This window comes from Mixophyes fleayi, chromosome 5, assembly GCF_038048845.1.
Source record: "Mixophyes fleayi isolate aMixFle1 chromosome 5, aMixFle1.hap1, whole genome shotgun sequence".
Lineage (NCBI taxonomy): Eukaryota > Metazoa > Chordata > Amphibia > Anura > Limnodynastidae > Mixophyes > Mixophyes fleayi.
This window is the reverse complement of record NC_134406.1, coordinates 110,221,044-110,246,919: the sequence shown is the minus strand read 5'-3', so window position 1 is coordinate 110,246,919 and position 25,876 is coordinate 110,221,044. Positions and strand designations below refer to the sequence as shown.

At 37.1% G+C, this 25,876-nt stretch overlaps 1 protein-coding gene across 1 annotated transcript in view; it reads left to right on the top strand.

The window, feature by feature from the left end:
* The window catches only part of PKD1L1 (polycystin 1 like 1, transient receptor potential channel interacting), a 197,653-nt gene that overhangs the window by 64,217 nt on the left and 107,560 nt on the right, over positions 1 to 25,876 (top strand). The window contains exons 11-20 of the mRNA XM_075214369.1: positions 175 to 510; positions 4,009 to 4,104; positions 6,707 to 6,772; positions 6,856 to 7,020; positions 8,073 to 8,150; positions 10,849 to 10,991; positions 13,165 to 13,285; positions 21,284 to 21,407; positions 21,494 to 21,689; positions 22,162 to 22,218. Coding sequence (XP_075070470.1) covers positions 175 to 510; positions 4,009 to 4,104; positions 6,707 to 6,772; positions 6,856 to 7,020; positions 8,073 to 8,150; positions 10,849 to 10,991; positions 13,165 to 13,285; positions 21,284 to 21,407; positions 21,494 to 21,689; positions 22,162 to 22,218 — 1,382 coding nt within the window. The remainder of the gene's footprint in view (positions 1 to 174; positions 511 to 4,008; positions 4,105 to 6,706; positions 6,773 to 6,855; positions 7,021 to 8,072; positions 8,151 to 10,848; positions 10,992 to 13,164; positions 13,286 to 21,283; positions 21,408 to 21,493; positions 21,690 to 22,161; positions 22,219 to 25,876) is intronic.

Genomic DNA, 25,876 nt, shown 5'->3' with positions numbered 1-25,876 from the left:
AACCAAAAACACAAACTTAGTACAGATACGAAACCAAAACACGGGGGTCAGTGAGCATCTCTAGTATATATGTATGCAAATAACTTCTAAATATATAAAATAAATGGTCCAAAAGTAAAGAATTGTAATCAGTAAGTTGGAAAGAAATGTTAATTAATGGAATACATTTTACAGTTCCCTTTTGCCGGATAAAAGAAAGTATGGGAGTTCCAAGCTCCCTTGGTGCAGATCATTCTTACAATGGAACATCAATGGAAGTCCGTAAATCTTACCCTACACCAACCTATACAGAAAAAGAATTCACAAAAGAAAATTTACTTGAATCAGATGTGTTACCAGAATTGAGTCATGGTAATACTGAAAACACTGAATCTATAAGCAATTTGTATACGCCGGATTTACCTGGACCACATATGGATCTGCTAGAAGAAGGCTCAACAGGTGGTAGAGAAGTTATGAGTCATGAGCCAGCAAAGAATAGATCAAGAGATTCAGATTTTGATTCTACAGGTATTTCAATACACTCTTATATGAAGATAATATTTGTTGGCATGACACAATATTTATTGATTTATGTTTTAAAAGTTAACTGTAATGTTTTTGAATGTTATGTACATAGTTGCCTATTTTTTCCACTTCCCCTCCGAGAGATCCTGGAGGGGAAGTCCAAGGGATATTCAGGGGTGCATCAATGCATTTTGTGCATCCACATGTTACGTGTAATTGGGATAGTAGGCAAGTAATAATTCACTTGAAATACACAGAAGAACTAAAAGACCTGGGGCCTGATTCATTAAGGATCTTAACTCAAGAAACTTCTTATTTCAGTCTCCTGGACAAAACCATGTTACAATGCAAGGGGTGCAAATTAGTATTCTGTTTTGCACATAAGTTAAATACTGACTGTTTTTTCATGTAGCACACAAATATCAACTTTAAATTTCAGTGTACAAATAAGCTATCAAGTATTTGTGTGATACATGAAAAAATAGTCAGTATTTAACTTATGTGCAAAACAGAATACTAATTTGCACCCCTTGCATTGTAACATGGTTTTGTCCAGGAGACTGAAATAAGAAGTTTCTTAAGTTAAGATCCTTAATGAATCAGGCCCCTGGTTTTGTTTTATTACTATTTAGAACAGTGCTCAAAGTGGAAATGTAGAAATGGTTGTATGGAAAATGTAAGTGAATGGAATTTGATGGTTTTACAATGAAGGCAGCAGGAAAAGTCGCTATGTCGTTCCACCATATACAACCCAACTTCGACCACTGATTCAGTATCAATCCTACCCACACACGTTTTCTTGTTCTGAATATCATGTTATGCTGTAGTATTTATTAGTGTGAGTTAGTAAGTAGGTAGGTAAGCCACTTAAAACCAGGCATTTATAAAATATGAAAGCTTTATGGTTGAATGGCTATTAGTTGACATGTCTGTTACTATACAAACATTTAGCTTACAGTCCATCTCAATTAATTGCATAATTCATATAAGGAGACATGTATAAGACATACATGTGAATAGAGCACATATTGAGCTATTATTATTGTTATCTTTTATTTATATGTTGCTACAAAGTGTCTGCAGTGCTGTACATAGTGCATAGGAGAAAAAAGAACACTGCATACAGGGAAGTGCAAATACAAAAAGTGTAATTGAATTGATAACCTGGCTGAGGCAGATAGACCTGGCAGAGAGGTATGAGCGAACAAAGAATGCTTGGAAGCCAGAAAGGGGAAAAAAGAGAGGTAGGAAGTAGTATGGTCTTGGACCCAAGAGTGTGGGCACAGCTAGCATGACTAGAGCCAGTAATGTTGGGGATGGGAGAGAAGGGGACCGAGCTAGGTACCCAGAGTCAAGGTTGAGGAATGAAGCTTGGGTGCCAGAAGCAACAGGAAGGGCACAGAAGGAGGAGGACACAAGGAATAGAGGGACCTGCTCGCTGGAGCTTACAATCTATAGGAGGGGGCAGACAAACAGGAAACACCAGGGGGAGTTGGAGTGAGGGGACTAGACATCTGAATGGAAGTAGAAGAAGGATAAAGAAAGGGGATAGGGGAGGGGAGAGGTTAGACAGAGGTAGGGTAGACAGTACTGAACAAGTGTGTTTTGTGGGATTGTTTGAAGGTTTGCAGGCTAGGGGAAAGCCTGATAGAATGAGGGAGATCATTCCATAAGGGGGCAGCACAGGAGAAATCTTGTATGCGGGAGTGAGATGTGGTAATCAGATGAGAGATGAAGTGGTGGACATTGGTTGACCATAGAGGGCGGGCGAGAAGGCGTAAGAATCGAGATGAGGTTGCAGAGGTAAGGAGCTGTGCAGTTAGTGAGGGTATTCTAGGTGAGGGAGAGGAGCTTGAAGAGGTTTATATAGCATATTGGGAGCCAGTGGAGAGCTTGACAAAGAGGAGAGGCAGAAGTAGAATGGCAAGAGAGGAAGATTAGTCTCACTGCAGCATTGAGCTATGGACTCAGGGGCGAACGCAGGATTTTAAAAGGGGGGGTTTAAAAAAATAGAGAGAGCTCCATTTCGGCGGCACTGTATTGTACAGCAGTCGCGGCGCTGTCATAGAAGCGTCCACGGCGGTGCTGTATGCCGCGGACGCGTCTTTGACAGCGCCTCGGCTGCTGCACAGTACTGTATAGGGGCACTGTTTAGCCCCCGATCTGCGCGTAGGGGAGGGTTTTCTGGAGAACCAGAAACCCCCCTGCGTGCGCCCCTAGGACTTAAGATGTTATGTTAGTTTAAGCTAAGATGGAACTTGCAATATGAAAACTCTGCCTCAAGGGGAAACATAAACTTCTAACAAATTAACTCTCTAAAAAAGACAATATGCAAATAGTACAAACAACTTAAATGCTCTGTTGGGAATGTAAACTTTATTATTCTTCCGCGCCTGGTGCATGATGATACATTTATTTGTAGTATGCCCTTCTGTACATCCCCTAAAACAATTTGATAGCTTAGTTTATTTTCTGTTCTGTGTACAGATTAAAACACTGACATGTTTAAAGCCATGGATATAATAGAGCGCATTGAATTGAATTAGCGCACGCATGTGTGTGCGATATTATTGCCCATTTTCACTTTAAATAAGTAGAAAAAGTAGAAAAATATTGAGGCTGCATACACAGTTATTCCTAATCAATAAAAAAGACATACATTATTTACTTAACACTCTTATTTTTCATTTACAAGAAACTGTCTTGTATAAGTACAAAACACCACAACAACCAAAATATTATTTCTAATAGAAATATGTAGATATGCACCAGATAGAAATAATTATAGAAAAGGACTGTTATTTTGTTATATTACCATGCAACAAATAACCCTGGAGTCCCATTCATGCCACTAACACCTATTATTCATTATTTTAGAGTACAATATTAAAACATTTTATAAAAAAAAAACAAGCAGAATTGACAACCTATTTTTTACCCTGTATCAGAATGTAAACAGTCAGTGTAAAGACTGAGGTCCACAATGCACAGTTGACATTTTACAATAGTGACATCTTAATATTGAACCGTGCAGTATGTCAGCATCTCATGCATGATACTTGGAGAACTACAATTCCCATCATGTCATGTTTACTAACTTTGATTATAATATCATTCTTCTGCATTTTTATATACTACTATTTCATGTATAGTAAGTTATTTAACCAAAACCATAAAAAAGATGGAAAGAATTGTATCTGGCATGCAGAAAAAAAAGGTAATTTTACTGCAAAATTGAACAAAAATGGGACATTTTCAGGGACAAATCTTTACCTGGAAATTAGGGACATTCATTATGGTGAGTCTGTGTGGTATACCTGCCAATCCATTCAATTTAAGTTATATCTATGCACACACATGTACACATAGTCATTTTCAGTACAGGACTTTATTAACTTGACATTGTGTTTTTATTTACTTTAATACTGAGATAAATCCAAGGGGTAATAATTAAAAGAAAAATTGTAGTTACTAATTGTGTTTTTTTCTGCTAAAATCCAGCACTGCATATGTATGATGGAGTAAGCGGCTACATAAGTGGAGATGGAGAGGGTGGAATTAATTTACAGAGCCATGCAGAAAATCAGACTCTAAATGGTGAGTTAAGGTTATTTTCTTACTCATACTATTTTTTATCTTAAAAACGATCAGACAGCTGTTTGATATTAAATAATGTATCCTGCTTTCAAACCCTATGCAATACTCTGCCTATCCATCATGAAATGCATGTATGGGATTCCCTATGGTTACAATTTTACATGGAAACTATTACCTCTAAAATTACTAAAACAGATATTAAGCATTAATGCTCAAGAAGCAAATCAAGAGAAGGCAAACATAATTGGAGTGAATTGTAATAAGCATTTAAAAAAAACCCAAACCTGTCCTGTTGGCTAGTATACAAAACAGAGTAGATTTTTTGGGCTAGTATACAGGGTTGTTTCTCCCACGAGGTGATGTGAAAATTTACTTCTGGCGGCACAAATCTAGGGACAGCGGATATAAGGTTCCCATTCCAGATTGCTCTTGCTCAGCCACCAGTCTGTCCACCTCTATCCATCACTCACATTGTTCTTGGATCATTGATTGCAGGAGGAAGTGGAGCATATTATTATCTTTAATAATAAAGCACCAATATATTGCAATATGCAGTACTTTGAGGGGATCATGATACAAATAATTAACATACTATGACATGGAACAGAAGGTATAGATGCCCGTGCCCAAATCACCTTACCATACATTTTTATAACATCTCCATTATAATAGATGTAATGCCTTTTGCATTCGTTTTTTACCCGAATTTTTTTTTCTTTTTCTTGACAAGCTAAAAACGTAGCATTGATCAGTTCTGTGCTTACCTTCACACATAATCATCTTATCACAAATATCACAAATGTAAAAGAGTTAAAAATTTGTGAAGGTAGTGGGATATTATATAGTAGTACCAAGGAGTGTCATCACACCAAGGACAGGGGTGATCTATACAAAGATCTATTAGAAAATTATCTCAGTTCTGCTGGCATTGTTGACATCTGTTTCTCCTTTGTTGATCTTTGTGGCCTCCTTGTTGCAACAACTTTTGTGAACATGGGGGAGAAATGTATGTCTAGCAGTAAGCATGATACCAAAGAAACATATCTTGTGCTTGGCTACTCTGAGCTGGCAGATAACCACAAGAGATAATGTTTCTGTCTGATGGCAGAAACATAATACAGACCACAATTCTGGAGGCTTGTATACAGTGAAAATACCATGTTTTGTGGCTTAGAAACTATGGCTCCCAGTTGAAAATGTCAGCACTCACTGTATATTTATACTTTTACAACACATGTAAAATTTCAAGTTGTTATGGAACTACAAGTTCCAGCATATCCTGCAAATTAAATATGGATGTGTTTAATTATAGAAAGGCTGGGAACCACGTGATGCATACCTTTATGCAGATTTAACTCTGTGAATACACCTGCTCTACACCGCACCTCTCTTGGAGAAGTGGCAGGAGTTGGCTTTGCTTGATCTCACCTCTCACACTGTATTATAAGAGTGTCCCTGTGTTAATATGTATTGCAGTGTACGGTGATGGCATAATTTCATATGTATTGTTTTACTTACTCTTACATGTTGCCAAGTTGTTTCTGTAGGTATAGCTAGATTTGGTAACATATTCCCTAAGATAGCTATTTCCATCTGGGCTTACTGGGGTAGGCATTTAGAAAAGCTGACTAAAGTCTTCCTCCGCTCGTGTTGAGTCGGAGGTGCTGATCAGCTAGGTATTCTCTTTTGGCCAAAAAGACACTGAGGGGTTAAATCAGGGAGTTCTCTTTTTTTGGCACAACAAATGGCTGCCCATCTTCTCCAGCTTTAAGCAGACTTCCCGGAAAGGTGTCTGCTGCAATACGAGAATGCAGGTACGCAACGCAGCGGGAAATTGTTATCCTCACACTGCTTTGAATCTTCATAAAAAATAAATGATAGTCTTTCTTTTTCTGCCACATTGAAATTGTGCTATACCAGGACTGCATTTGTAGCAGTAGAATTGGATTGATTTTCATACTGTACTTTTCATGTGTGAGTTTTTGCATATAAAAATTATTTTAGTCATCCTATTATAGCACTTTGTTCTTACGTTGAAGCATTTATGATTTCTGTCACTTTTCTTGCACATCGTGTGGGTCGATCCTACCAAAACAGTGCTAAGGGTTAGGATTCCAGCTAAGGCCTTGTATAACAGATGGGCCCACTTTTGAAAGAAAAAAGGGGTTGTCTTACTATATGTGATGAAAATATTTTAGGCCATATTTTCAGTAAATACAATTATTACATGATGTTTGGATAGTAAAAGAGAGTAAGCAAATCTCACCAATTTTTCACACCTTTAAGGAAAACAATACTTTAAAAATAGATGTCATAGTTTTCATACTTGAATATCATTGGCATGTTTGTATTCATGCTAATAAGATGATTCCAAACAACCTTCTTTTGTTCTCATGTGACCAAAGAACAGTTTCTATGTACTATAAGAGAAATGCTGGTCCTTACTGCTGTCTTAAAAGTCCATGGTAATCTCTGAAAGTAAACTCTATCTCATATAGAGGCATATATTTGCACATATTAAACTACACTAGTATGTTTTATTGTCCAATAATAAAAAATAACAATGAAAAGAAAAAAATAACAATGTTCTTAATTATGACAGATTATGAGTCACATTTCTTTGGTCATATTGAGGAAGGTATTGGAGGTTCTGGGACAAGAACAGAAGGTGAGTTCAATATATTTACATTTCTTTAGAATTTTCAGTGATATATTATATTAAATAAAATATATATTTCTGTCTTTTTCAAGGCGAATTTTACCCTGTAGATGGTTATTCAGATGACGATATGGTCAACCATGGTGGCGACAACCTTGTGGAATTTTCAAAGACAGCATCTACTACTACTGTATATTTTGTAAACTGGCTAAAACTGCCAATTAGTAAAGATGTATTCACCGGTTATACTACATCAGGTATGTCAAACCCAAAAATGATTACTATGTGATGCCATCACCCATTAAATATTCCAAATATATGTTTCTGCAATTTGACTTTAGCATTTAACCTTATCTCTTTGTTACATCAGAATCTGGGTATAAATTAATTCTGCTTTGACTGTACTATATAAATCTGACAGTTTATCTCATGTCTAAGAATATGAGCGTTTTAGCCCTGACATTAATTGATATTCAGATATATATGGGAAATGTGGAAATTCTCGATTCTCTGAGACTAGGAATTTATAAAATTATACAATATTGTTCCTTTGTTTTGCTTTGGTTGATTTAACTATAATATTCTTGGTAGAAAATGAAGTGCTGTTTAGAACAAATTCACAAATATTTGTTCCAAACTAATTTTAAGTTTACAACTGTTTTGCAAGCAACTGTGTTACTTATTTTATGAATATATCCTATTTTAGTTGCATTAGATATAGGAATATAAACAAGTCTGTAGTGTGTTGCTAGTAAACAGTGTCCATAAGATCACTTGTAGCATAACTACACATACGAGATGGGATGGGTGAGACCAAATATTACAAATAATTGTAGTGTCTTTGTCATTAATCATTTATTGTTTATTACTATAATCTAGCCCAAAGGCAATCCTCATTTAAAAAACAGTACTGTACAATTTGTAATATGAATTCCTTATATTTAATGCTGTTTTTTGCTTGTTTGTAAACTAGCCTGTTAAAAAGCTAATTTCCTATATATTGATAACCTAAAGCGCATCCTTATTTTTCTTTAACAAATTAACATACCATTTGTACTAGTAAATTCTAAAATTTAATACTGTCACTGTATCCTTAAATATATGTACTAGCAGGATGCCTTTAAATTAGGCTATGGCTGCAAAAAATGTGTTTTTATATACATTTCTTACATCTTGTTGCCCCAAAACCATGCTATCTGGGACACCTGTCTCTTGATAGATCCTTCCCTGAATACATGTTGTATAAAAGTAGGCTTTGCTTTTGTTGCAGTGAGTTTTTATAACTTATACTACTGATTTATTTTATCAGGTATTTCCTCTCAGACCATTACATTCAATCCTTATGTTTTGAAGCCTAGCAAGATGTATATGCTGGATGTTACATTGGGTGAGTCCTGCTATATGATTAAAGAGGGAGACTCCAATATTTAGGCAAAATTTTCAACCCTAAACCCCTCTTCTCACAAATAGTGCTGTGGGCTGTGGCTTGTATGGTTAGCTTTTCTCAAACAATCAGGCTGAGCACAGTGTGTATTTAAAATGTTCTAGTTTCCCAAGTACTAGTAGGGATGGTTATCTCCTGAAGCCTGGGCCGGACAAGAGACTTTTGTGGTTCTACTAAATAGGTTTTACTTTGCCCCCGGCTTCCCCCCATTTTCCACTCGACTCCTGCCACTGTCTCTCCACTTCTCCCTCGCTTCCACATATCCATCTTTGTCCTGACCCTTTTAGTGGGCACAGGTTCAGCCTCCTATTCTATATCCTCTTCCCTCCATCCCCACTCTCTCCGCACTCGTAGTCACTTTCACCTCTTTGCTTATGCACCAGCTCTCTGCTGAGTTTAAATTTTTGTGCTTCAGCAACTTATTTGTACTTTCTGTACTTATTGCACTTTGTCTTTTTTCTGCCTGCATGTCCTGTGTTGTTACCCTGTACTTTTGTCGCATGCTCTATGTATGGCACTGCTGACTCTTTGTGACACCTCATAACTAAACAATAATAATAATAATAATAGGGTTTTTAAATAACCTAATCCTAGGCATTTCCCTTTAAGATGTATAAAGAGTTGTAGACCTGTCTATCTCTATAAGTAACTCCAATTTGTCATGTTATGAAGACTTCCCTGCGCCGCATTATATGGCTCAATAACTGGTCAAATTATTTAGATTTAATCCACTTCATATGATGATCATAGGATGAAAATAGGCAAAACAGACCCTATTACATGTACTCAAGGAGAGGGATGAGAAACTCTGGGAGAGTGTATGCTAAGATAAAAACTAAAATATGAGATTTTTCATATATTATAGTAATTGTGGGACTCCTTCCATTGAACCAGGCAATCCTCGATGAGCTAAGGTTCCCGAAACAAAGTCAGTAAGCAGTTTACAGATTTCTGACAGCTGCACAGTATTCAACAGAACACTGCACACTATAAGCAAAGCTTCTACATCTGAGTCAATACACCACAGGTTGCTGAGCCTAACAAGTGCGAGATTACATCTCTGCAAAAAAATTATTCACACACATTACTCAAACAACAGTAGATGTTCTTGTGATGAATATATATAACCTTATGCTTATTGTCACTACCTATACAACTTGTACATCAGTGCTACTTGGTTGAATGGATGAGGTGCGTCCCACATGATGCATTGCACGCATCAGATCTAACAAAATGTGCTACATTTGATTGTTTTATTCATTACATATGATCATATATCAGCTCCAGTTTGAACAAACGTAGTTATAAATCTTAAAATGTAATTCCTGTGTTATCCAATGTCTATTGTCGGCTATTGGTTGGAAGAAAAATAATAATAAATGACAGATAAAAAAACAAAACAAAAAAACTTTAAAAGAAAAAAAAAATGTAAACAACTAAGAAATATTATTATCATTTTTTAAGGATATTTTTTTATTTAAAAACAGTACCTCTGACTTCCTCTCCTTGCAGCTTCTTCTACCAGTTGGAGTACTTCAATGCTCAGTCATTGCTTTATACCACTTAACTTGAAAAACTACTAAGCTTCTTTGAGTTTCAGCATCCCCTTTAAATGGAATACACCTAAATGTAACCTATCCTCTATGGATCTTTCACTAACTGTGTTGGCCCACATCACTGAATGTCCTTCCGCCATTTCATCTTGGATGTCTTCTCACCACCTTGAACTTAATCTTTAAAAAAACTGAGCTATTAAACTTTCCAACATAAGCTAGTTACCTGGCATCTCTATTTCTGTGAACAACACAGCAAAAAGGGCTACCCTTCAAGCTCACTGCATCGGTGTCTAATTCGACTCAGGACTGTCCTTTTTTCCCCCACATCCATCTATCTCCACATCTTGTTACATGCATCTACAAAACATTTCCAGAATATACAAAAATCTCACACAAGACACTGCAAAATCTTTAATTTATTCACTCTCAATCTCCTGCATTGACTATTGAAATTCCTTTCTTATTGGTCCCTAACCAGATTTTCACCACTAAAATTCACTTTAAACACAGTGGGTAGAGTATTTTTCCGCACCAAACCTCCTTCTACTGCTTTACCAGTCCTTAGACTAGTTACCTATACTTTATAAAAATCCAATAAAAATTATTCCATATCTGCACCTTTCATCCTCGCACATCTTTTTCCTCCAATTCCGTTATAGGTCTTTATTTGGGCTGTACCCATTCTGTGGAATTCTCACTCTCATACAACATGACTTCCAACTCGCAGCTATACCTTTAAAAGATCCCTGAAAACACACCTCTTCACACAAGTATTTCAAATACTTAAACCACCCTCTTAAACTCCTTAAAATATTCTACCCAATAATCACCTCTCTACACAGTTCACACAAACATTATTCACTTTCTACACTACAACCTACTGACTTCCAAACCAACGTGCTGTGTAACTGGATCATATGGCTGGAGGACATTATGTGAGTGCATGTAAGCATTAAGTGATTATCTACCATCCACTCATGTGATGTCCTCTTCAGTCAAGTATAATCCGCAACTGGCAAACTTCTGGCCAATCTGGTTAAATAATGTAATGTGACAAACTGACCTGTTTTTTCTGTGTTTTTTAGCATTATGGGGTAACGAGTTTGGCAGATCACAGCTATACTTTACAGTCAATGAAATGCCACAGAAGATGACCTGTCAGGTTCAACCCAAAGATGGCATTGAAGTGTTCACCATTTTCAGTATTTTCTGCACATCAGGCAAAGAGGTATATGGTCTGGGTATATGTTTAACATAAATACATGTTTGCTTTCAAAATATTTTGTAAATACTATGTCAGTAACTTAATTTATTAAAAAAAAAGAACCAAAAGCGTATTCCATATTTTAAAGATTGGTCCTACCAAAAATCCCAGTTGATCGAACCAAGTTGGTTATATTGAATTTTAAACTGGTTTGAATAGTTCAAGCATTTCTAATTGCAACCCTAATTAAAGAATATCCACAATTTTTTTTATACAAATTTATTTTACTGCTCCTTTATGGTTGAAAGCAAAATTGAAAATGTCAAACATTTCTACAGGAGCAAAATTGTTGCAAAACTTTTTTAAAAAAATAACCATGGGTGTCTGTCAATATCTATTGTGGTGAATAGGGAAGAGAGAAAGATGTGAGGTCTGACTTTTTCCAGATAAATAGATTAGAATTTTTTTTGTCTCATTATAAGCTACAATTTTGAGAGAAATGGTATAGAAGGGAAGTGGGAAGGGTGCATAAAGTAAATAAAACTAAAATATTACAATGAATGGCATGGTGCAGTCTGTTGACAGCATAGTATTGGTAAGATATACACAGAAGAATGCATAGTAAATATATCTATTGATGGGTTTGCCACAGTCAATAACCATGAAAAAAACAATGCCCTATCAAAGAAGTATGTTAAGAACATTTTATGTAGATACAGACCAGTATCAGTGGTAATAGTGAGTAGTGTAGTTATACTGTGTGAGCTTGGAATGTTCTCAATCTCTCCATGTAATCATTTGGCAGTTTAGCTAGAGGAAAATAGTTTCCATAAATTTGCAAAAGTTAACTCTATTGTCAGTTTTCACTAAGGTGGATTCTCTGGGGATTTTCAGGCTGGTAGAGGGCCTTTAAGGTCTAAGTAAAATTAGGTGTTTCTAAGGGGGACTTGTACTAAAATAAGATTAAACCTGTCTTATGACCAAATAATAATATGAATCTAGTACTGTGAGTGAGGCATATTAGGGGGCTAGAGATAAGTGGATGTTTAAAAAATATCTGACTTTTATGTACTTATAAAAATTTTGTCTGATCAGGCTAAAAACAAGACTTAGTTCTTGGACTGGACATTTAGTAGAGGATATATATCGGTCAGCCAAGCGATGCAGGCCTAGGTCTAAATGTGGAATAAATTAATAAATGAATCATCTAGTACCTTGATTGCCAAAGAGTCAGAGGGGAATGGGTAAAGCTGATGGGACATTAAACATTGTCCAAAATGTTAATTGTGTATTGGTTTCCTGGATGTGGAGTAAAAATCTTGCATATCCAATCATAGGTTTCTAGAGGTGGGTGGTGTGGGCTGCTAGGGAGCACAAGAAAATAGATTCTTGAGGGAGACAATAGGAATATGTGGTACTTTATTAATAATTTTTGAAGATGATGTATAAGTAAATGGTACAAATATACTGAGAAAGGGGATGACAAAGAGAAAGGAATGGAGAAATGAAGGAGAAAAATAGAGGAATAGAGGGGTGGACAGGAGAAAAGAGAGAAGATTACTGGCAAACCAGAACCAACAACAAAAAGAAAAGAAAATTGAATTCAGAATGGAGGGGGGGGGGGGTAAGGTGATTCAGTGTAGGGTATCTGGGTGGTATTACCAAATGAGGTTCCCATAGCAGTGATGAGTAAAAATGTTGGTAGTGTAGGTATTATACTATAGATTAGCAAAATGCAGTGTGTGATCGTATTATCTGCTTATTAGACTGCACATGGACAGAAAGTGTCAAATAAATGTACTGAGAATTGTAAAAATGGAGGTGGGTGGCACAAAATAGGAGAAGAGATAGTAATCAGAAACTTCAAATGGCAATAAATAAATTACGAGTAGATTATTATTATAGGAATGAGAGCAATAATGCATAATAACATGAATGATGTTCTATAGGTAAAAGTAGAAAATCCTTCCTTGTGGCACTCAGTTGAAACACTTTTCAAATTCAGGATTAGAAATGATTTTAAGATATTGTAATCTACCTTTATGATGTTATTTGCTAGTCTCATACTGAGGCCCCTAGGTGTGGTAGCTGGTAACATGGGCGAGTCATGAAGTGAGATTTAACGGCCCTTCAAGATATAAATGCTACATATGTTTTATATGCTGTACATTTTATTTTTTGTCTTTATGGTTCCCAGGATCTTTACTATGAATTCAGCTATCAAGTAGGAAAATTATCAAGGAAGACGCTATATAAAGGAAGAGACATTCAATATTATTTCACCTTGCCTTCAGGTGATCCGGCTGGTGGATATCAAGGTAAAATATTTTGGTAATTGAGGATGTTTTAGATTAGGAGAAATTTACCTTTGAGTCAGGACCTAAAACATAAGTCCCTAAGCCATTTAAAGTAGATCCCCATGACCATCTCTTTGTAAACTTATTGATCTGAACTCATCACACTTTATTTTTATATGGTGTTAAAATGCTCTTGAAAATACTATTCTGCAATCCAGTTAATCTTCTCTATAAAATAGCTGTTTTTAAAGCTTGATAAGGAAAAAGGGGTCTACATAGACATATATAATAAACCACCTATTCAATATCTTTTTTGTAGCAAAATGTGTGCATGCCAATATTAAGCCATCACCAGATTATTTTAAAAACAGTAATATATAAAGTAATATGATCTATCATATTATGTTTCAAATATTTGGCATACATCACAATTACGCATTTATATTGTTTTTTATGGTGCAGAAGAAAATTTTTATAACTTATGACTGATGCTGTTTAATTATTATTTTATACTGATGATGCTTTATACTAAATTTTAATTTAGCAATCATTATTTAACGTTACCAACATATAATAAAGATGCTCAGGCTCAGTTTCCTGAGAACCGAATACACCCAAACTTAGCAGATCCCAGTATCGTGCCGGCTTGGTACTTTTGCGCGCCCTCGGAAATGAAAACGAGGCAAAACATCATCGTTACGTCGTCTTATCTTGCGAGTCATGGATTCTATAAGTACCTGCCTCCATGGCGATCCAGAGCAATTTCACAGAGGGACACAGAAGGGGTAGTTCAGTTCTTGGCAGTCTCCAGAGCAGTTGGGCAGCGTCATAGGTAGAAAAAAAAGAGGAGGGGTAGCAGTGTTCTTCAAAGTCTCCAGTGACATTCAGGAGAGCTCCATTGGTCCATTGCTAATTGTCATTGTTGAAATAGAATTAATAGAATTAATTTCACAACCAGCAAAGGAAGGGGTTCTTTACAGTAAGGGCAGTCAAGATATGGAATTCATTGCCAGGGAAGGTTGTGATGGCAGATTCAATAGATATGTTTAAGAAAGGGTTAGACAAATTTTTAGCGGAAAGGTGTATCCAGGGATACGACCGTTAATTTAAAATAAAGGATAGTAGTGGATATAGGGTAAAAATAGGACTGCAATATTGAGTCTGGGGGGATTTTCAAAATTGAAACAGATTGGCGGTTGCTTACTCTGGATTAATTTCAAATATAAGTGCAGGATCGCAGGAGATCCAAAATAGGTTGAACTTGATGGACTGGTGTCTTTTTTCAACCTCATCAACTATGTTACTATGGCAGGCTTGGTCTTCTAAATCTGCAGTCACATAATGTACTGTGTTATATTGATAACACACAAAGAGGAGAGCTCCATTTCTCCATTGCTAATTGTCATTGCTGAAATACAAATAATAGGTCTGGCAGGCTTGGTCTTCTGAATTTGCAGTCAAATTGTACAGTGTTATATAGGTTACACACAAAGAGGAGAGCTCCATTTCTCCATTGCTAATTGTCATTGCTGAAAAAGAAATAATAGGTCTGGCATGCTAGGTCTTCTAAATTTGCAGTCAAATTGTACAGTGTTATATAGGTTACACACAAAGAGGAGAGCTCCATTGCTAATTGTCATTGCTGAAATAGAATTAATAGGTCTGGCAGGCTTGGTCTTCTAAATCTGCAGTCACACAATGTACTGTGTTATATAGGTAACACACAAAGAGGAGAGCTCCATTGCGCCATTGCTCCATTGCTAATTGTCATTGCTGAAATACAAATAATAGGGCTGAAAGTCTTGGTGTGAATCTGCAGTCACATTGTACTGTGTTATAAAGGTAACACACAAAGAGGACAGCTCCATTGCTAATTGCCATTGCTGAAATAGAAATCCTAGGGCTGGCAGGCTTGGTCTTCTGAATTTGCAGTCAAATTGTACAGTGTTATATAGGTTACACACAAAGAGGAGAGCTCTATTGGTCCATTGCTAATTGTCATTGCTGAAATAGAAATACTAGGGCTGGCAGGCTTGGTCTTCTGAATTTGCAGTCAAATTGTACGGTGTTATATAGGTTACACACAAAGAGGAGAGCTCTATTGGTCCATTGCTAATTGTCATTGCTGAAATAGAAATCCTAGGGCTGGCAGGCTTGGTCTTCTGAATTTGCAGTCAAATTGTACGGTGTTATATAGGTTACACACAAAGAGGAGAGCTCTATTGGTCCATTGCTAATTGTCATTGCTGAAATAGAAATCCTAGGGCTGGCAGGCTTGGTCTTCTGAATTTGCAGTCAAATTGTACAGTGTTATATAGGTTACACACAAAGAGGAGAGCTCTATTGGTCCATTGCTAATTGTCATTGCTGAAATAGAAATACTAGGGCTGGCAGGCTTGATCATCTGAATTTGCAGTCAAATTGTACGGTGTTATATAGGTTACACACAAGGAGGAGAGCTCCATTGCTCCATTGCTAATTGTCATTGCTGAAATAGAAATACTAGGGCTGGCAGGCTTGATCATCTGAATTTGCAGTCAAATTGTACAGTGTTATCAAAATGGATTTACAGCAGTACACAGAAGAGCAGGAGCACCAAGCAGCTGCTGGCACCAGTCATGATGATAGTATTCCCTCTACGTCATCTGGTAAAGCCTATGTTAAAGTGCATAGTGTTTGCAAGTCAGGGATTTTTTTTTTTAAAGAAACACCTGTCACATTGGTCAAGAAAAAAAGACCTGTAATCCAGGTGAAGTTATCTGCAGAAAAAAATAAAATTGCCAACATGCTATTCTACACACGAATCAGGCCTTCGCCTTTATCTATGTGTACTAGTTCTGCAACTGTCACAGAGGCATCTTCTTGTAAGATGAGTCATGACCAAGCAAGACCTTGTCATTCAGACTCCAAAAGTGATGTCCAAATACTTTTACGTGTAAAAGCCGATCTGGAAGTAAACAGTAAGGCATTAGAGGAAAATGTATATTCAGATTCAGAAATGACACACATCCCTGAGCAGAGTCTATCCACGAGTGCTAAGTGTGAACATTCTGATAGTGTACCCATAAAGAAGGCACCTTTCAGCATTTCTGCAGATGTGTGCTGTGATGAAACGGGGTGCTACTGGACTGAGAACTTTGTATTCATCACCCATTTCTCACAGTTTAATGTACTTTTTAATCCTTGGCCCAGTCTAAGTATATACACCAGAGAATCGGTGTATTATGTGTATTATTATTTCATGTTATTAGGTACATTTTGCCCTTGCTATTACCTGCAATATTGTATGTAGTATAAATATAAAGAATATTGCCATACTGTGTGAAAATAACAGGACAAAATCAGTAAGTTTGCTTGTGTTAGCTAATGTAATTACCATTTGTCTAAAATGTCTATTGTATGAGGTGCAGCTGAGATTTGGTTTGTAATCAGAACAATGTCTGAGTTAACCAGCTGGCAGCCCATGTTATTTAGCTACGTCAACAAGTAATCTGAGAGGTAATGAGGTTAGAACTTGTAAATGATATGCAATGTGCCTCCACAGTAATATATTGGGTGAAATAGCATTGGGAAATGTATCAATATGTATCAATATAAATGTTATTGTATCAAAATGTATCACAGATTCAGATGGCGTAATACAATGCTGATACAATGTGTCAAAAGTCCTATTGTTTCATGTAAGCGTGCAGTGTCATTCCCTGGTGTAATATTGTAACCCCATGTGTAGTGTATCCAGCCAAAACAGCTTATTGAGTCAAGCCATTCTATTGTCTAATCAAGATAACAGGGACAGTATGTCTAGCAGCTAAAGTGTTGACTGGGAGACCCCTTCTGTAAAGGTTTGAGACATTTAACCCTTCGTCCAGTGTGGACAGAAAATAATATAGGGCGAGGAGAATGCCAGGGGAGCTATTCTAGTTTGGAGGATCCTGTTGTAGAAGACATTAGTGAAAAGGACTCTTGGCCAGGCATTGTGGTGCCGTTGGAGGAAACCCTACCAGGACAAGGGAGGTGTGAGCCAGTATCGCAGGCTGAGGGACACCCTGTTTTGCTAATCGGTAGTGGTAATATTGCGGGAGGATAAGACCCTGAAAGAGACAGAGATAATTACTTTGGAGTGCTGACTGCAGGAGGCTGCTGGAGGATACATGCTACCATTTACCCTGTAACTTGTGAACGTCTTGTGGTGTTGTGCTGTCGTAATAAAGTCTTATTTTGGATATATCCTGGTCTACCCGAGTGAGTTGAATCCCACAGAGGGTAACTTCCATCCCAGCTAAGGGTGGTATCCTCACATGTGCATGAACAGCCCAAGTGTAGCCGGTGATACACAAATTGAGCATGCCACTTTGGAAATGCAAGAGGATGAGGGGGATATTTGTGTATCCAATGCTAATGAGGGTGCTAATGAGAATGTTGATGAGGATGATGTTGTTTGTGTAAGTCCTGCTCCGGTGGAAGCAGTTCTTGCACATGATAAGACGAAGGCCAGTGTCATGCCTGGACATAAGACCAAAAAATCCACCTCTTATGTGTGGAATTATTTTTACCCAAATCCTGGCAACATTTGTAGCGTATGTAAAGCCACAGTCAGTCGAGGTAAGGACCTTAACCATCTAGGAACCTCATCCATTTTATGCTATTTGAAGCGGGTTCATGGCAAGCTGTTGGAAAAATCAGAAACTTATGCTAAAAAAATAACAACAAGCAGCCCATCATCAGCTAGTTCCCTTTTGTCAGCTAGTTCCCGACAATCTACACCCACACCACCGTCCTCATCAATATCCTCAGAAGCGATCGGAGTAAGTCCTGCATCCAAGTTGCTAAGGCTAGATGACTCCTCCACTATCCTGGATTTCTAAGAAAAATTCTTGAGCGTTAGTCCCACTGCTGCTGCTGCTGAATCTTCATCCCAGAAGCAGATCAAGAAGAAGACTACTAGTAGTTTACAACAAATGACAGTTAAACAATCCTTTGCAAGAGGAAGCAAGTATGAAAACTGTCACCCAGTCGCAAAGCGGATCACAGACCCCATGGCGACTATGCTAGTATTAGATCTGCATCCAATATCCACTATTAATGCAGCTGGTTTTAAACAGTTACTTGAGGTCTTGTGTACCCCTTACCAAATTCCATCACAACACCATTTTACTAGAAAAGCTATTCCTCTACCAGAAGGTTCGTAAAAATTTAATTATTGGGCTGCAAAATGCAATTCTACCCACTGCACATTTAACCACAGATATGTGGACAAGCGGAACTGGGCAAACTAAAGATTATATGACTGTGACAGCCCACTGGGTTGGTGATTCGCCTTCACCAGCAGGAACAGCAGCAGCATGTACCCAAGTACGTCACATTTGTCAGAGGCAGGCTACTCAGTGTATCACCGGCTTCACTAAGAGGCATACAGCTGACAATCTGTTACAAAAACTAAGGGATGTCATTGCAACATGGCTTATCCCGCTTGGACTCTCCTCAGGATATGTCATTTCTGATAATGCCACCAATATTGTGAGAGCATTACAGCTGGGTGAATTTCATCACATTCCCTGTTTTGCTCACACAATAAACTTGGTGGTGCAGAGCTTTTTAAAAAATTACAGGGACGTGCAGGAGATGATGTCTGTGGCCCATAAAATATCTGGACATTTCCGGCATTCGGCAACAGCATGCAGGAGATTGCAGCAGCTGCAAGAGCAATTTAATTTGCCCTGCCATCAACTGGAGCAAGAGGTGGTGACAAGGTTGATTTCCACCCTGTATATGCTTCTGCGGATGGAGGAACAATGAAAAGCCATCCACGCTTACTCCACAAGCCATGACATTGGGAAGGGAGGGGGGATTTATTTTACTCAAGCGCAGTGGAGAATACTTTCCTTGTTGTGCAAGGTACTGAAACCATTTGAAGCAGTCAACTGTGAAGTGAGTTCAGACACTGCTAGCTTGAGTCAAGTGATTCCCCTAATTATACTTTTGGAAAAGCAGCTTGAGGAACTGAAGGAGGACTTGTAGATCAAGTACTTTATTCGCTTCGCCAGGAACCAAGAGTTATCAAAATCTTGAAATCGGATCACTACTTTTTGGCGACTGTGCTTGATCCTTCAAGAGCTATGTCTTCTCTTTGTTTCCAACTGAACCAGATCTGAAGAGATGCAAGGAGCTCCTGATGAGCAAGATGACAGCTCAAGTGTTACGTGATAGGACGGTGTCTCCTCCTTCAGTTTCTCAGTCAACCGCTGCTAGAAAAAAACGTATCTTTCCCAAGAGACCCAGGGATGATGCAGATGACTCAGCACAACATTTTGACATCTGGGGGTAAATGTATCAAGATGCGAATTTGCAAATCCAACGTTTTTCTTGGGAGTGTTGAAACTTGCAGATGTATGAACCTGAGATTTCATTTAAAACCGCCAGAGTTGTGTTTCTGTCAAAATCGCTATTTCCAAAATCTATATAGATCAAACTCCTCACTGTTTGCCAATCTAGCTATACAAGTCTCAAATGTATGAAGCTGCGATTTAGCAAACTCTCCTGACTTTGCTTTAAAACATGCCAGATACCACACGCTGCATTTTAGCAGTGTGTTCAGTAAACACATTACTGTTACACTGCCCTGCTATACAGCCGGAGCTCCCGGCAGCTGTTAAAACTGATAAAAGTAAAAAAAAAAAAAAAAGCGTTGTGTCCCCCTCTATTCACTATTAACTCTAGTGCTGCCAGCCTACTGCTGATTATGTGAAAATCGGGGGGAAAATTGCGTGGGGTCCCCCCGATTTTTACATAACTAGCACAAGGCAAAACAGCAATGGTGGGTGGCACTATAACAGGGGGACACGCGGCAAGGGTCCCCTAGGGAGTAGGTTCCGCTGAAAAAAAACTAACGGGCCCCCCTCTAGGGACAACTAGCACAGTGCTGAAAGCATTAGGGCTCTTCCTACACTCCTGGGCGGTGGGTGTAGGAGAATAAACGGCAATATAAGTTGAAAAAATTAACGGACGCCATTTTGTCTTGTGGAACTACAAGTCCCAGCCATCCAGGTGTGGGCATGCTGATACTTGTATAACTACAAGCACCAGCATACCCATGTCAGCCAGGGCATGTTTACACTTGGAGAACCACAAGTGCCAACATGCCCTGACACCCACGGCTGGCTGGGACCTGTAGTTTCACAAAGAAAATGTTAAATAAACCACCACACCCTCATTATTGCCACATTCATTTAATAAAAATAATAAAACAATTAAGACACTAAACACCCTCATATATACTCATTTATACCACATATTTTTATTAAAAATAATAAATCCCCAATATACTAACCCCTGATGTTTTCATCTGTTGTCAGCAGCTTTTAATCCTAAAATGGCTGTAAACCAAGTCCCAAATAAATTTGTATCCAATAGTCCGGCTTGAAATGTCCAAAAAGATTTTGTAATTTTCAAAATCCTGCCTGAAATGTCCAAGAAGAATTGTAAATCAAAAGTCCAATAATTAACTTTTTCTGTATTTTCTGGTTTTCAGTACATACTGGAAACAGGTTTCTGGATAAAACATATCATGATTGTACATATTTTCAGTATACACAAAATTGGAAATCATGAATATCACGATGCCGCATGACGGCTAAGTGGTTAGCACTTCTGCCTCACAGCACTGGGTCATGAGTTTGATTCCTGGCCATGGCCTTATCTGTGTGGAGTTTGTATGTTCTCCCTGTGTTTGCGTGGGTTTCCTCCGGGTACTCCGGTTTCCTCCCACACCCAAAAACATACTAGTAGGTTAATTGCCTGCTATTAGCACTAATGATCAGCCATGAACTCTATCAAAAAAACTGTATCAAAATATTTAGAAACTAATGTATTGTTTGACTGTAATGAATTCAGGATATTATGTTGTTCTTTATATATTAAGAATGTTTTTTTGCTGGTTAATATTATTACTTTGTCAAGTTTGTGGCATCTATAAAGGCCATATTGGTTACATTTCCTGACATAAAACATTTTGTGTTTCAGTTACCATTTACACACAAATAACAAATCTGCATGGATCACAAACACAACCATGCCCTGTGAATGTGACTGTACACCCCATTGTCTTCAGCAGTACAGTTAGTAACTCCTTACCAGAGCTGGAACTGTAAGTCCCTGAGAAATTATTGTCTGAAGTATCTAATATTGTGTCTTATTTACCACCATTAATGCTATATACCTTATTTTATCTAGGTTTCATGACAGCCTAAGAAATCTTTCTACGCTTGTATTAATGGGGAATCACATTGAAATTCGAAACTATGTCATCTTACTAACCACAGTCCTCAATCGATTATATACAGAGGACTCTGAAATGGCTTTTGAACAACATTTAGAAATTAGAAATAAGCTGATTTTCACTGTTCAGAGCTTATCTTTTAGTAACCAGGTAAATTAAATCTTCATTTGATTGTATACATGTATAAACACTGTGATACAGAGTACCATAAAGGAAAAATCATTCACATGAATGAATCTAAAAAAACCTTAGATTAGATTAGATCAAACTAGAAAGAGTAACACGATGTTATGTGTTATATATATATATTATTTATAAGATATTATTGAGATGTACAGTATATCCTTAATATATATTGTGAGTCGGCAAGCCAACATTTTATTGTCCATCATGTAAAAAAACAAACCTTCCCTCTCCAACAATATTTAACCAATAGTATAGAACCCATTGGTTATAGTATATAGACATAAGTATATACTACATGGATATATAGATAGAGAGATATAGATAGTGATAGTATTACAATGAGTAAATAAGCATACAAAATATCAACATACAATTATGATTTTTTTATAATTATGATTTTTGTATTTTCTTAATTTATTAACATTTTTAAATGCAGGATGAATTTACTGATATTGTGTCAATGCTAAGAGATCTTTTGAATGTTTCCAATCAGGTATGTAATATAAAAGTACCAAACTTTGACGGTAAGATTTCATTGCTTAGTTTTTATTTGTACATTAGTTTAATTGACAATGTTTTGTTGTACTGGACCATGAAAATAAAAATGTGCAAATATGATGTGAGGAAGATGTGCGTATATATAGCAGTTTTGAGTGACCTCAATACATTATTGAATCGTATGGTCAAAGACTTTACTGCCACTGTTATGATCAGTAATATGGATGGAAAGTCATGTTTTATGATATCAATATAAATAAGTTTAACACTTCCACTAATATAAAAAAAAAACTTTTTGTCATGATTAATATTCATGCAGCTTTTGCTACAGAAGTATCCTTAGAGAGCAGAGTCAAGGGTGAAGAGCAATGTGACTGAGACTGAGAAGATGGATCTGCTTCTATTCATATCTTTTATTTGCGCCCCCCAATTTGTCAATAGTTTTTAAGGCATTTTTTAAATTGAACAATTACAAAATGCAATGAACATATCAAAGACATACCACTGCAGAAGTTTTACACATTGTCTAGTTGGTTAAATAAAGATACAAAGAAACATATCAAAATATAGGACACAGTTACCATAGCTAGAAAATAAATTGTGTAATGGGTCATTCCACGTCAGTTCAACCAGGTGTGTCTACCACCAATCTCAGATTTTAATTCCCCTTTTTTTAGTTAAAAGAGAATGTCGAAAAAATTATTTCTGCCAAATATCTTGGGGTGATGGAGCTTATGGAAAAGAATATTGGATATTGGTAAGAAAATGAAACAGATTTACTGAAAAGAATGTTGTAAGATTTCTGATAAAGACAAGGTACATGTAAAATGTAACAAACAAACAAAAACACACAAAGTCCATAAAACAACTACAAAAAAAAACAGTTATATGTTATTATACTGTCTGACCATAATATTTCCAAAATATTGATTTTTCAATGTATTAAACTATTTACTAATCGCGGATTATTTATTCCAATTTATTTGAAGTATCACGGGTGTTTATTAAGGAATCACCATGACATTTGGACCCCTAAGGTAAATTTTCCTCCTGAATCCAAAAATTCAAAGCAAATTACTGTAACTGCTTCATGTTTCGAGTTACAGCTAAAATGCAAACATTTGAAATAGAATTAGAAATGCTAGGTTAAATCAAGATTAGCTATCCCAATTTTCTAAGGTGCTAAACAAAGGTATACATTACTACCACAAAAAAATCAGCATGGTACACTATTTCATAGTGGAGAAAAAATATAATGAAGTTGACGTTTGATTGTACTGTTGTACCACATACATAATTTACACAAGAAACTATGCTAGGTTAAAATCCATACACAAAAAGTGAACAAAATGAGGCAATGGGATAACCCTTCTATACAGAAACTGAAACTTAACAGAAACTGATGGGAAGGGGATTCTCACAAAAAATAGCCAGAAAAAGCTTAAGTGTTGTGTCACTGAATTGGGCGAAAGAACATGGTGAGTGTCAACTTCATACTGTTATTATGCCAGGACACAAACTTTGCCCAAAATGCAAAATTCAACTGTCACACTGTAACGACATAGATATGCCAACAGAAGAAGTAGAATCCCTGGCGGAGAGTTTAACTGAACCTGCTGAAACAGATGAGCTGAATCAAAGTATTACAAAGCTTGGTTGCACACCAGTGAAATTGCATGGTGGAAAGAGAAGACAATGGGTGGCATATGCTAAAAGAAAGAAAGAGCGGGCAAGTACAGCCATTCAATACAGCTTACTCAAATATTGTCTCTTTCTAGTACATCACTAGAATCACCCCAGAAAGTAATCAAATGTTCAGGTTGTGATGTTTTACAGAGTCTGATATATGAATTAAAGCAAAACTGTGAAGAGCAGACAAGACAAGAAGTAATAAAAATATTAACTCTGGCACCAAACAGCTGGACAATTAAGTAGACAATTTAATGTCACAGAATACATGGTAAAACAATCAAGTAAACTTAAAGCAACCCATGGTATACCGGCAGAATCTAAATAATATATAGGGAAAACCCTTCTTGTTTAAATGGTTCATCAGTTGCAGCAGTTTTACGAAGATGATGAACATTCTCGGATGTGCCCTGGAAAGTTTGTTTCTGTAAAAGTTTCAGGAGAAACAAATTTACAAATTGAACGAGAGTTTCTGCTAGAAAACTTGAAAGAACTTTCTTTCAAAGACCGTTTTGTTCCTATCGACCTCCGTGGTATATCAGCGTTTGCTGCAAGAGGCATGCATTCTGTGTGTGTTTGTGAAACTCACCAAAATGTAAAATTATTGGTTGCTGCTCTACCACTAAAGATGGACTACAAAGCCCTAACTGAAATCCTTGTTTGTTGTTCAGTCTCAAAAACTTGTATGCTTCATCAACATGACAAATACCCAGGTCTGTAAGCACTTCTGAAAACAGTTGTAAAACGTTTTCATGATAGTAATGTGGATGAAGACGACACTATTGTTTATAAGCAGTGGGTCCACACTGACCAAAGTAAATTGATTACAATCACTAGTCCAGTGGAACAATTCCATGAAGTTATTTGTAGTGCTGTTGATGATGCAACAGACCATGTGTACACATCTAAGTCCAAGGCTGAATACCTACGCCAGTTGAAGGAAACCATTTGACCAGAAACAGAAGCTATTGTATTAATAGATTTTGCAGAAAATTATTCATTTGTGTATCAGGATGTAATTCAATGATTTCACTTGGACACTTCACAAGCAACACTACACCATTTGCTGTATATTTTAGGCAAGATGTTTGTGATACTTTAAACTGGATGAGTCTGTGCGTTATAAGTGATACCCGTGACAATGTAGCCATAACTGTGTATGCCTTCATTACGATAATTATGAAACACTTATCGGAACTATTACCAAAATTGGAGTATGTTATCTACTTTAGTGCTAGTGCACAATACAAGAACTACAAACACTTTTTGAACTTATGCTTCCATAAGGATGACATCAACATTCAAGCATAATGGAATTTTTTGCCACATCTCATGGTAAGAGTCTGTGTGACGGCATTGGAGGGATAGTTAAACATCTAGCCACCTACACCAGTCTGCAAGCAGTGAAAACCCAGCACATTTTGACACCTTTGAACCTGTATAACTGGGCAAATGAAAATGTGAATGGCATAAAGTTTTACTACGTGTCACAAAGTGAAATACAAGACGGCAAAACCAAGCTGCATAGCCGTCTAGAAACAGCAAAGACAATGGCAGGAACACATACTCATCATAGATTTTGGGCTATTAGTACTGATGAGGTACACATATACTATTTGTCATCAGACGACATAAAGACAGGAGGAACCAGAGTTAGTGTCACTATGGCCACAGTCACAAAAAATATAGACAAAAGTGATTTGCAACCTGGAACATACAGAGCAGCAATATACAATAACATCTGGTACATAGGGTATATTATTCAATGTAATGAGGAGGAACAAGATGTGCTGGTACACATCATGAAACAAAACCAATCAACAAATGTGTTATCCTGCCCTTCAAGAGATAAGTGTTTTGTTTCTTTTATTGACGTACTCTGTGTAATGAAAGTGCCTACTGCCCAAGGAAGTACTGGAAGGCAGTATACAGTGTCTGCTGACACTGTAATGAAAACTACAGAC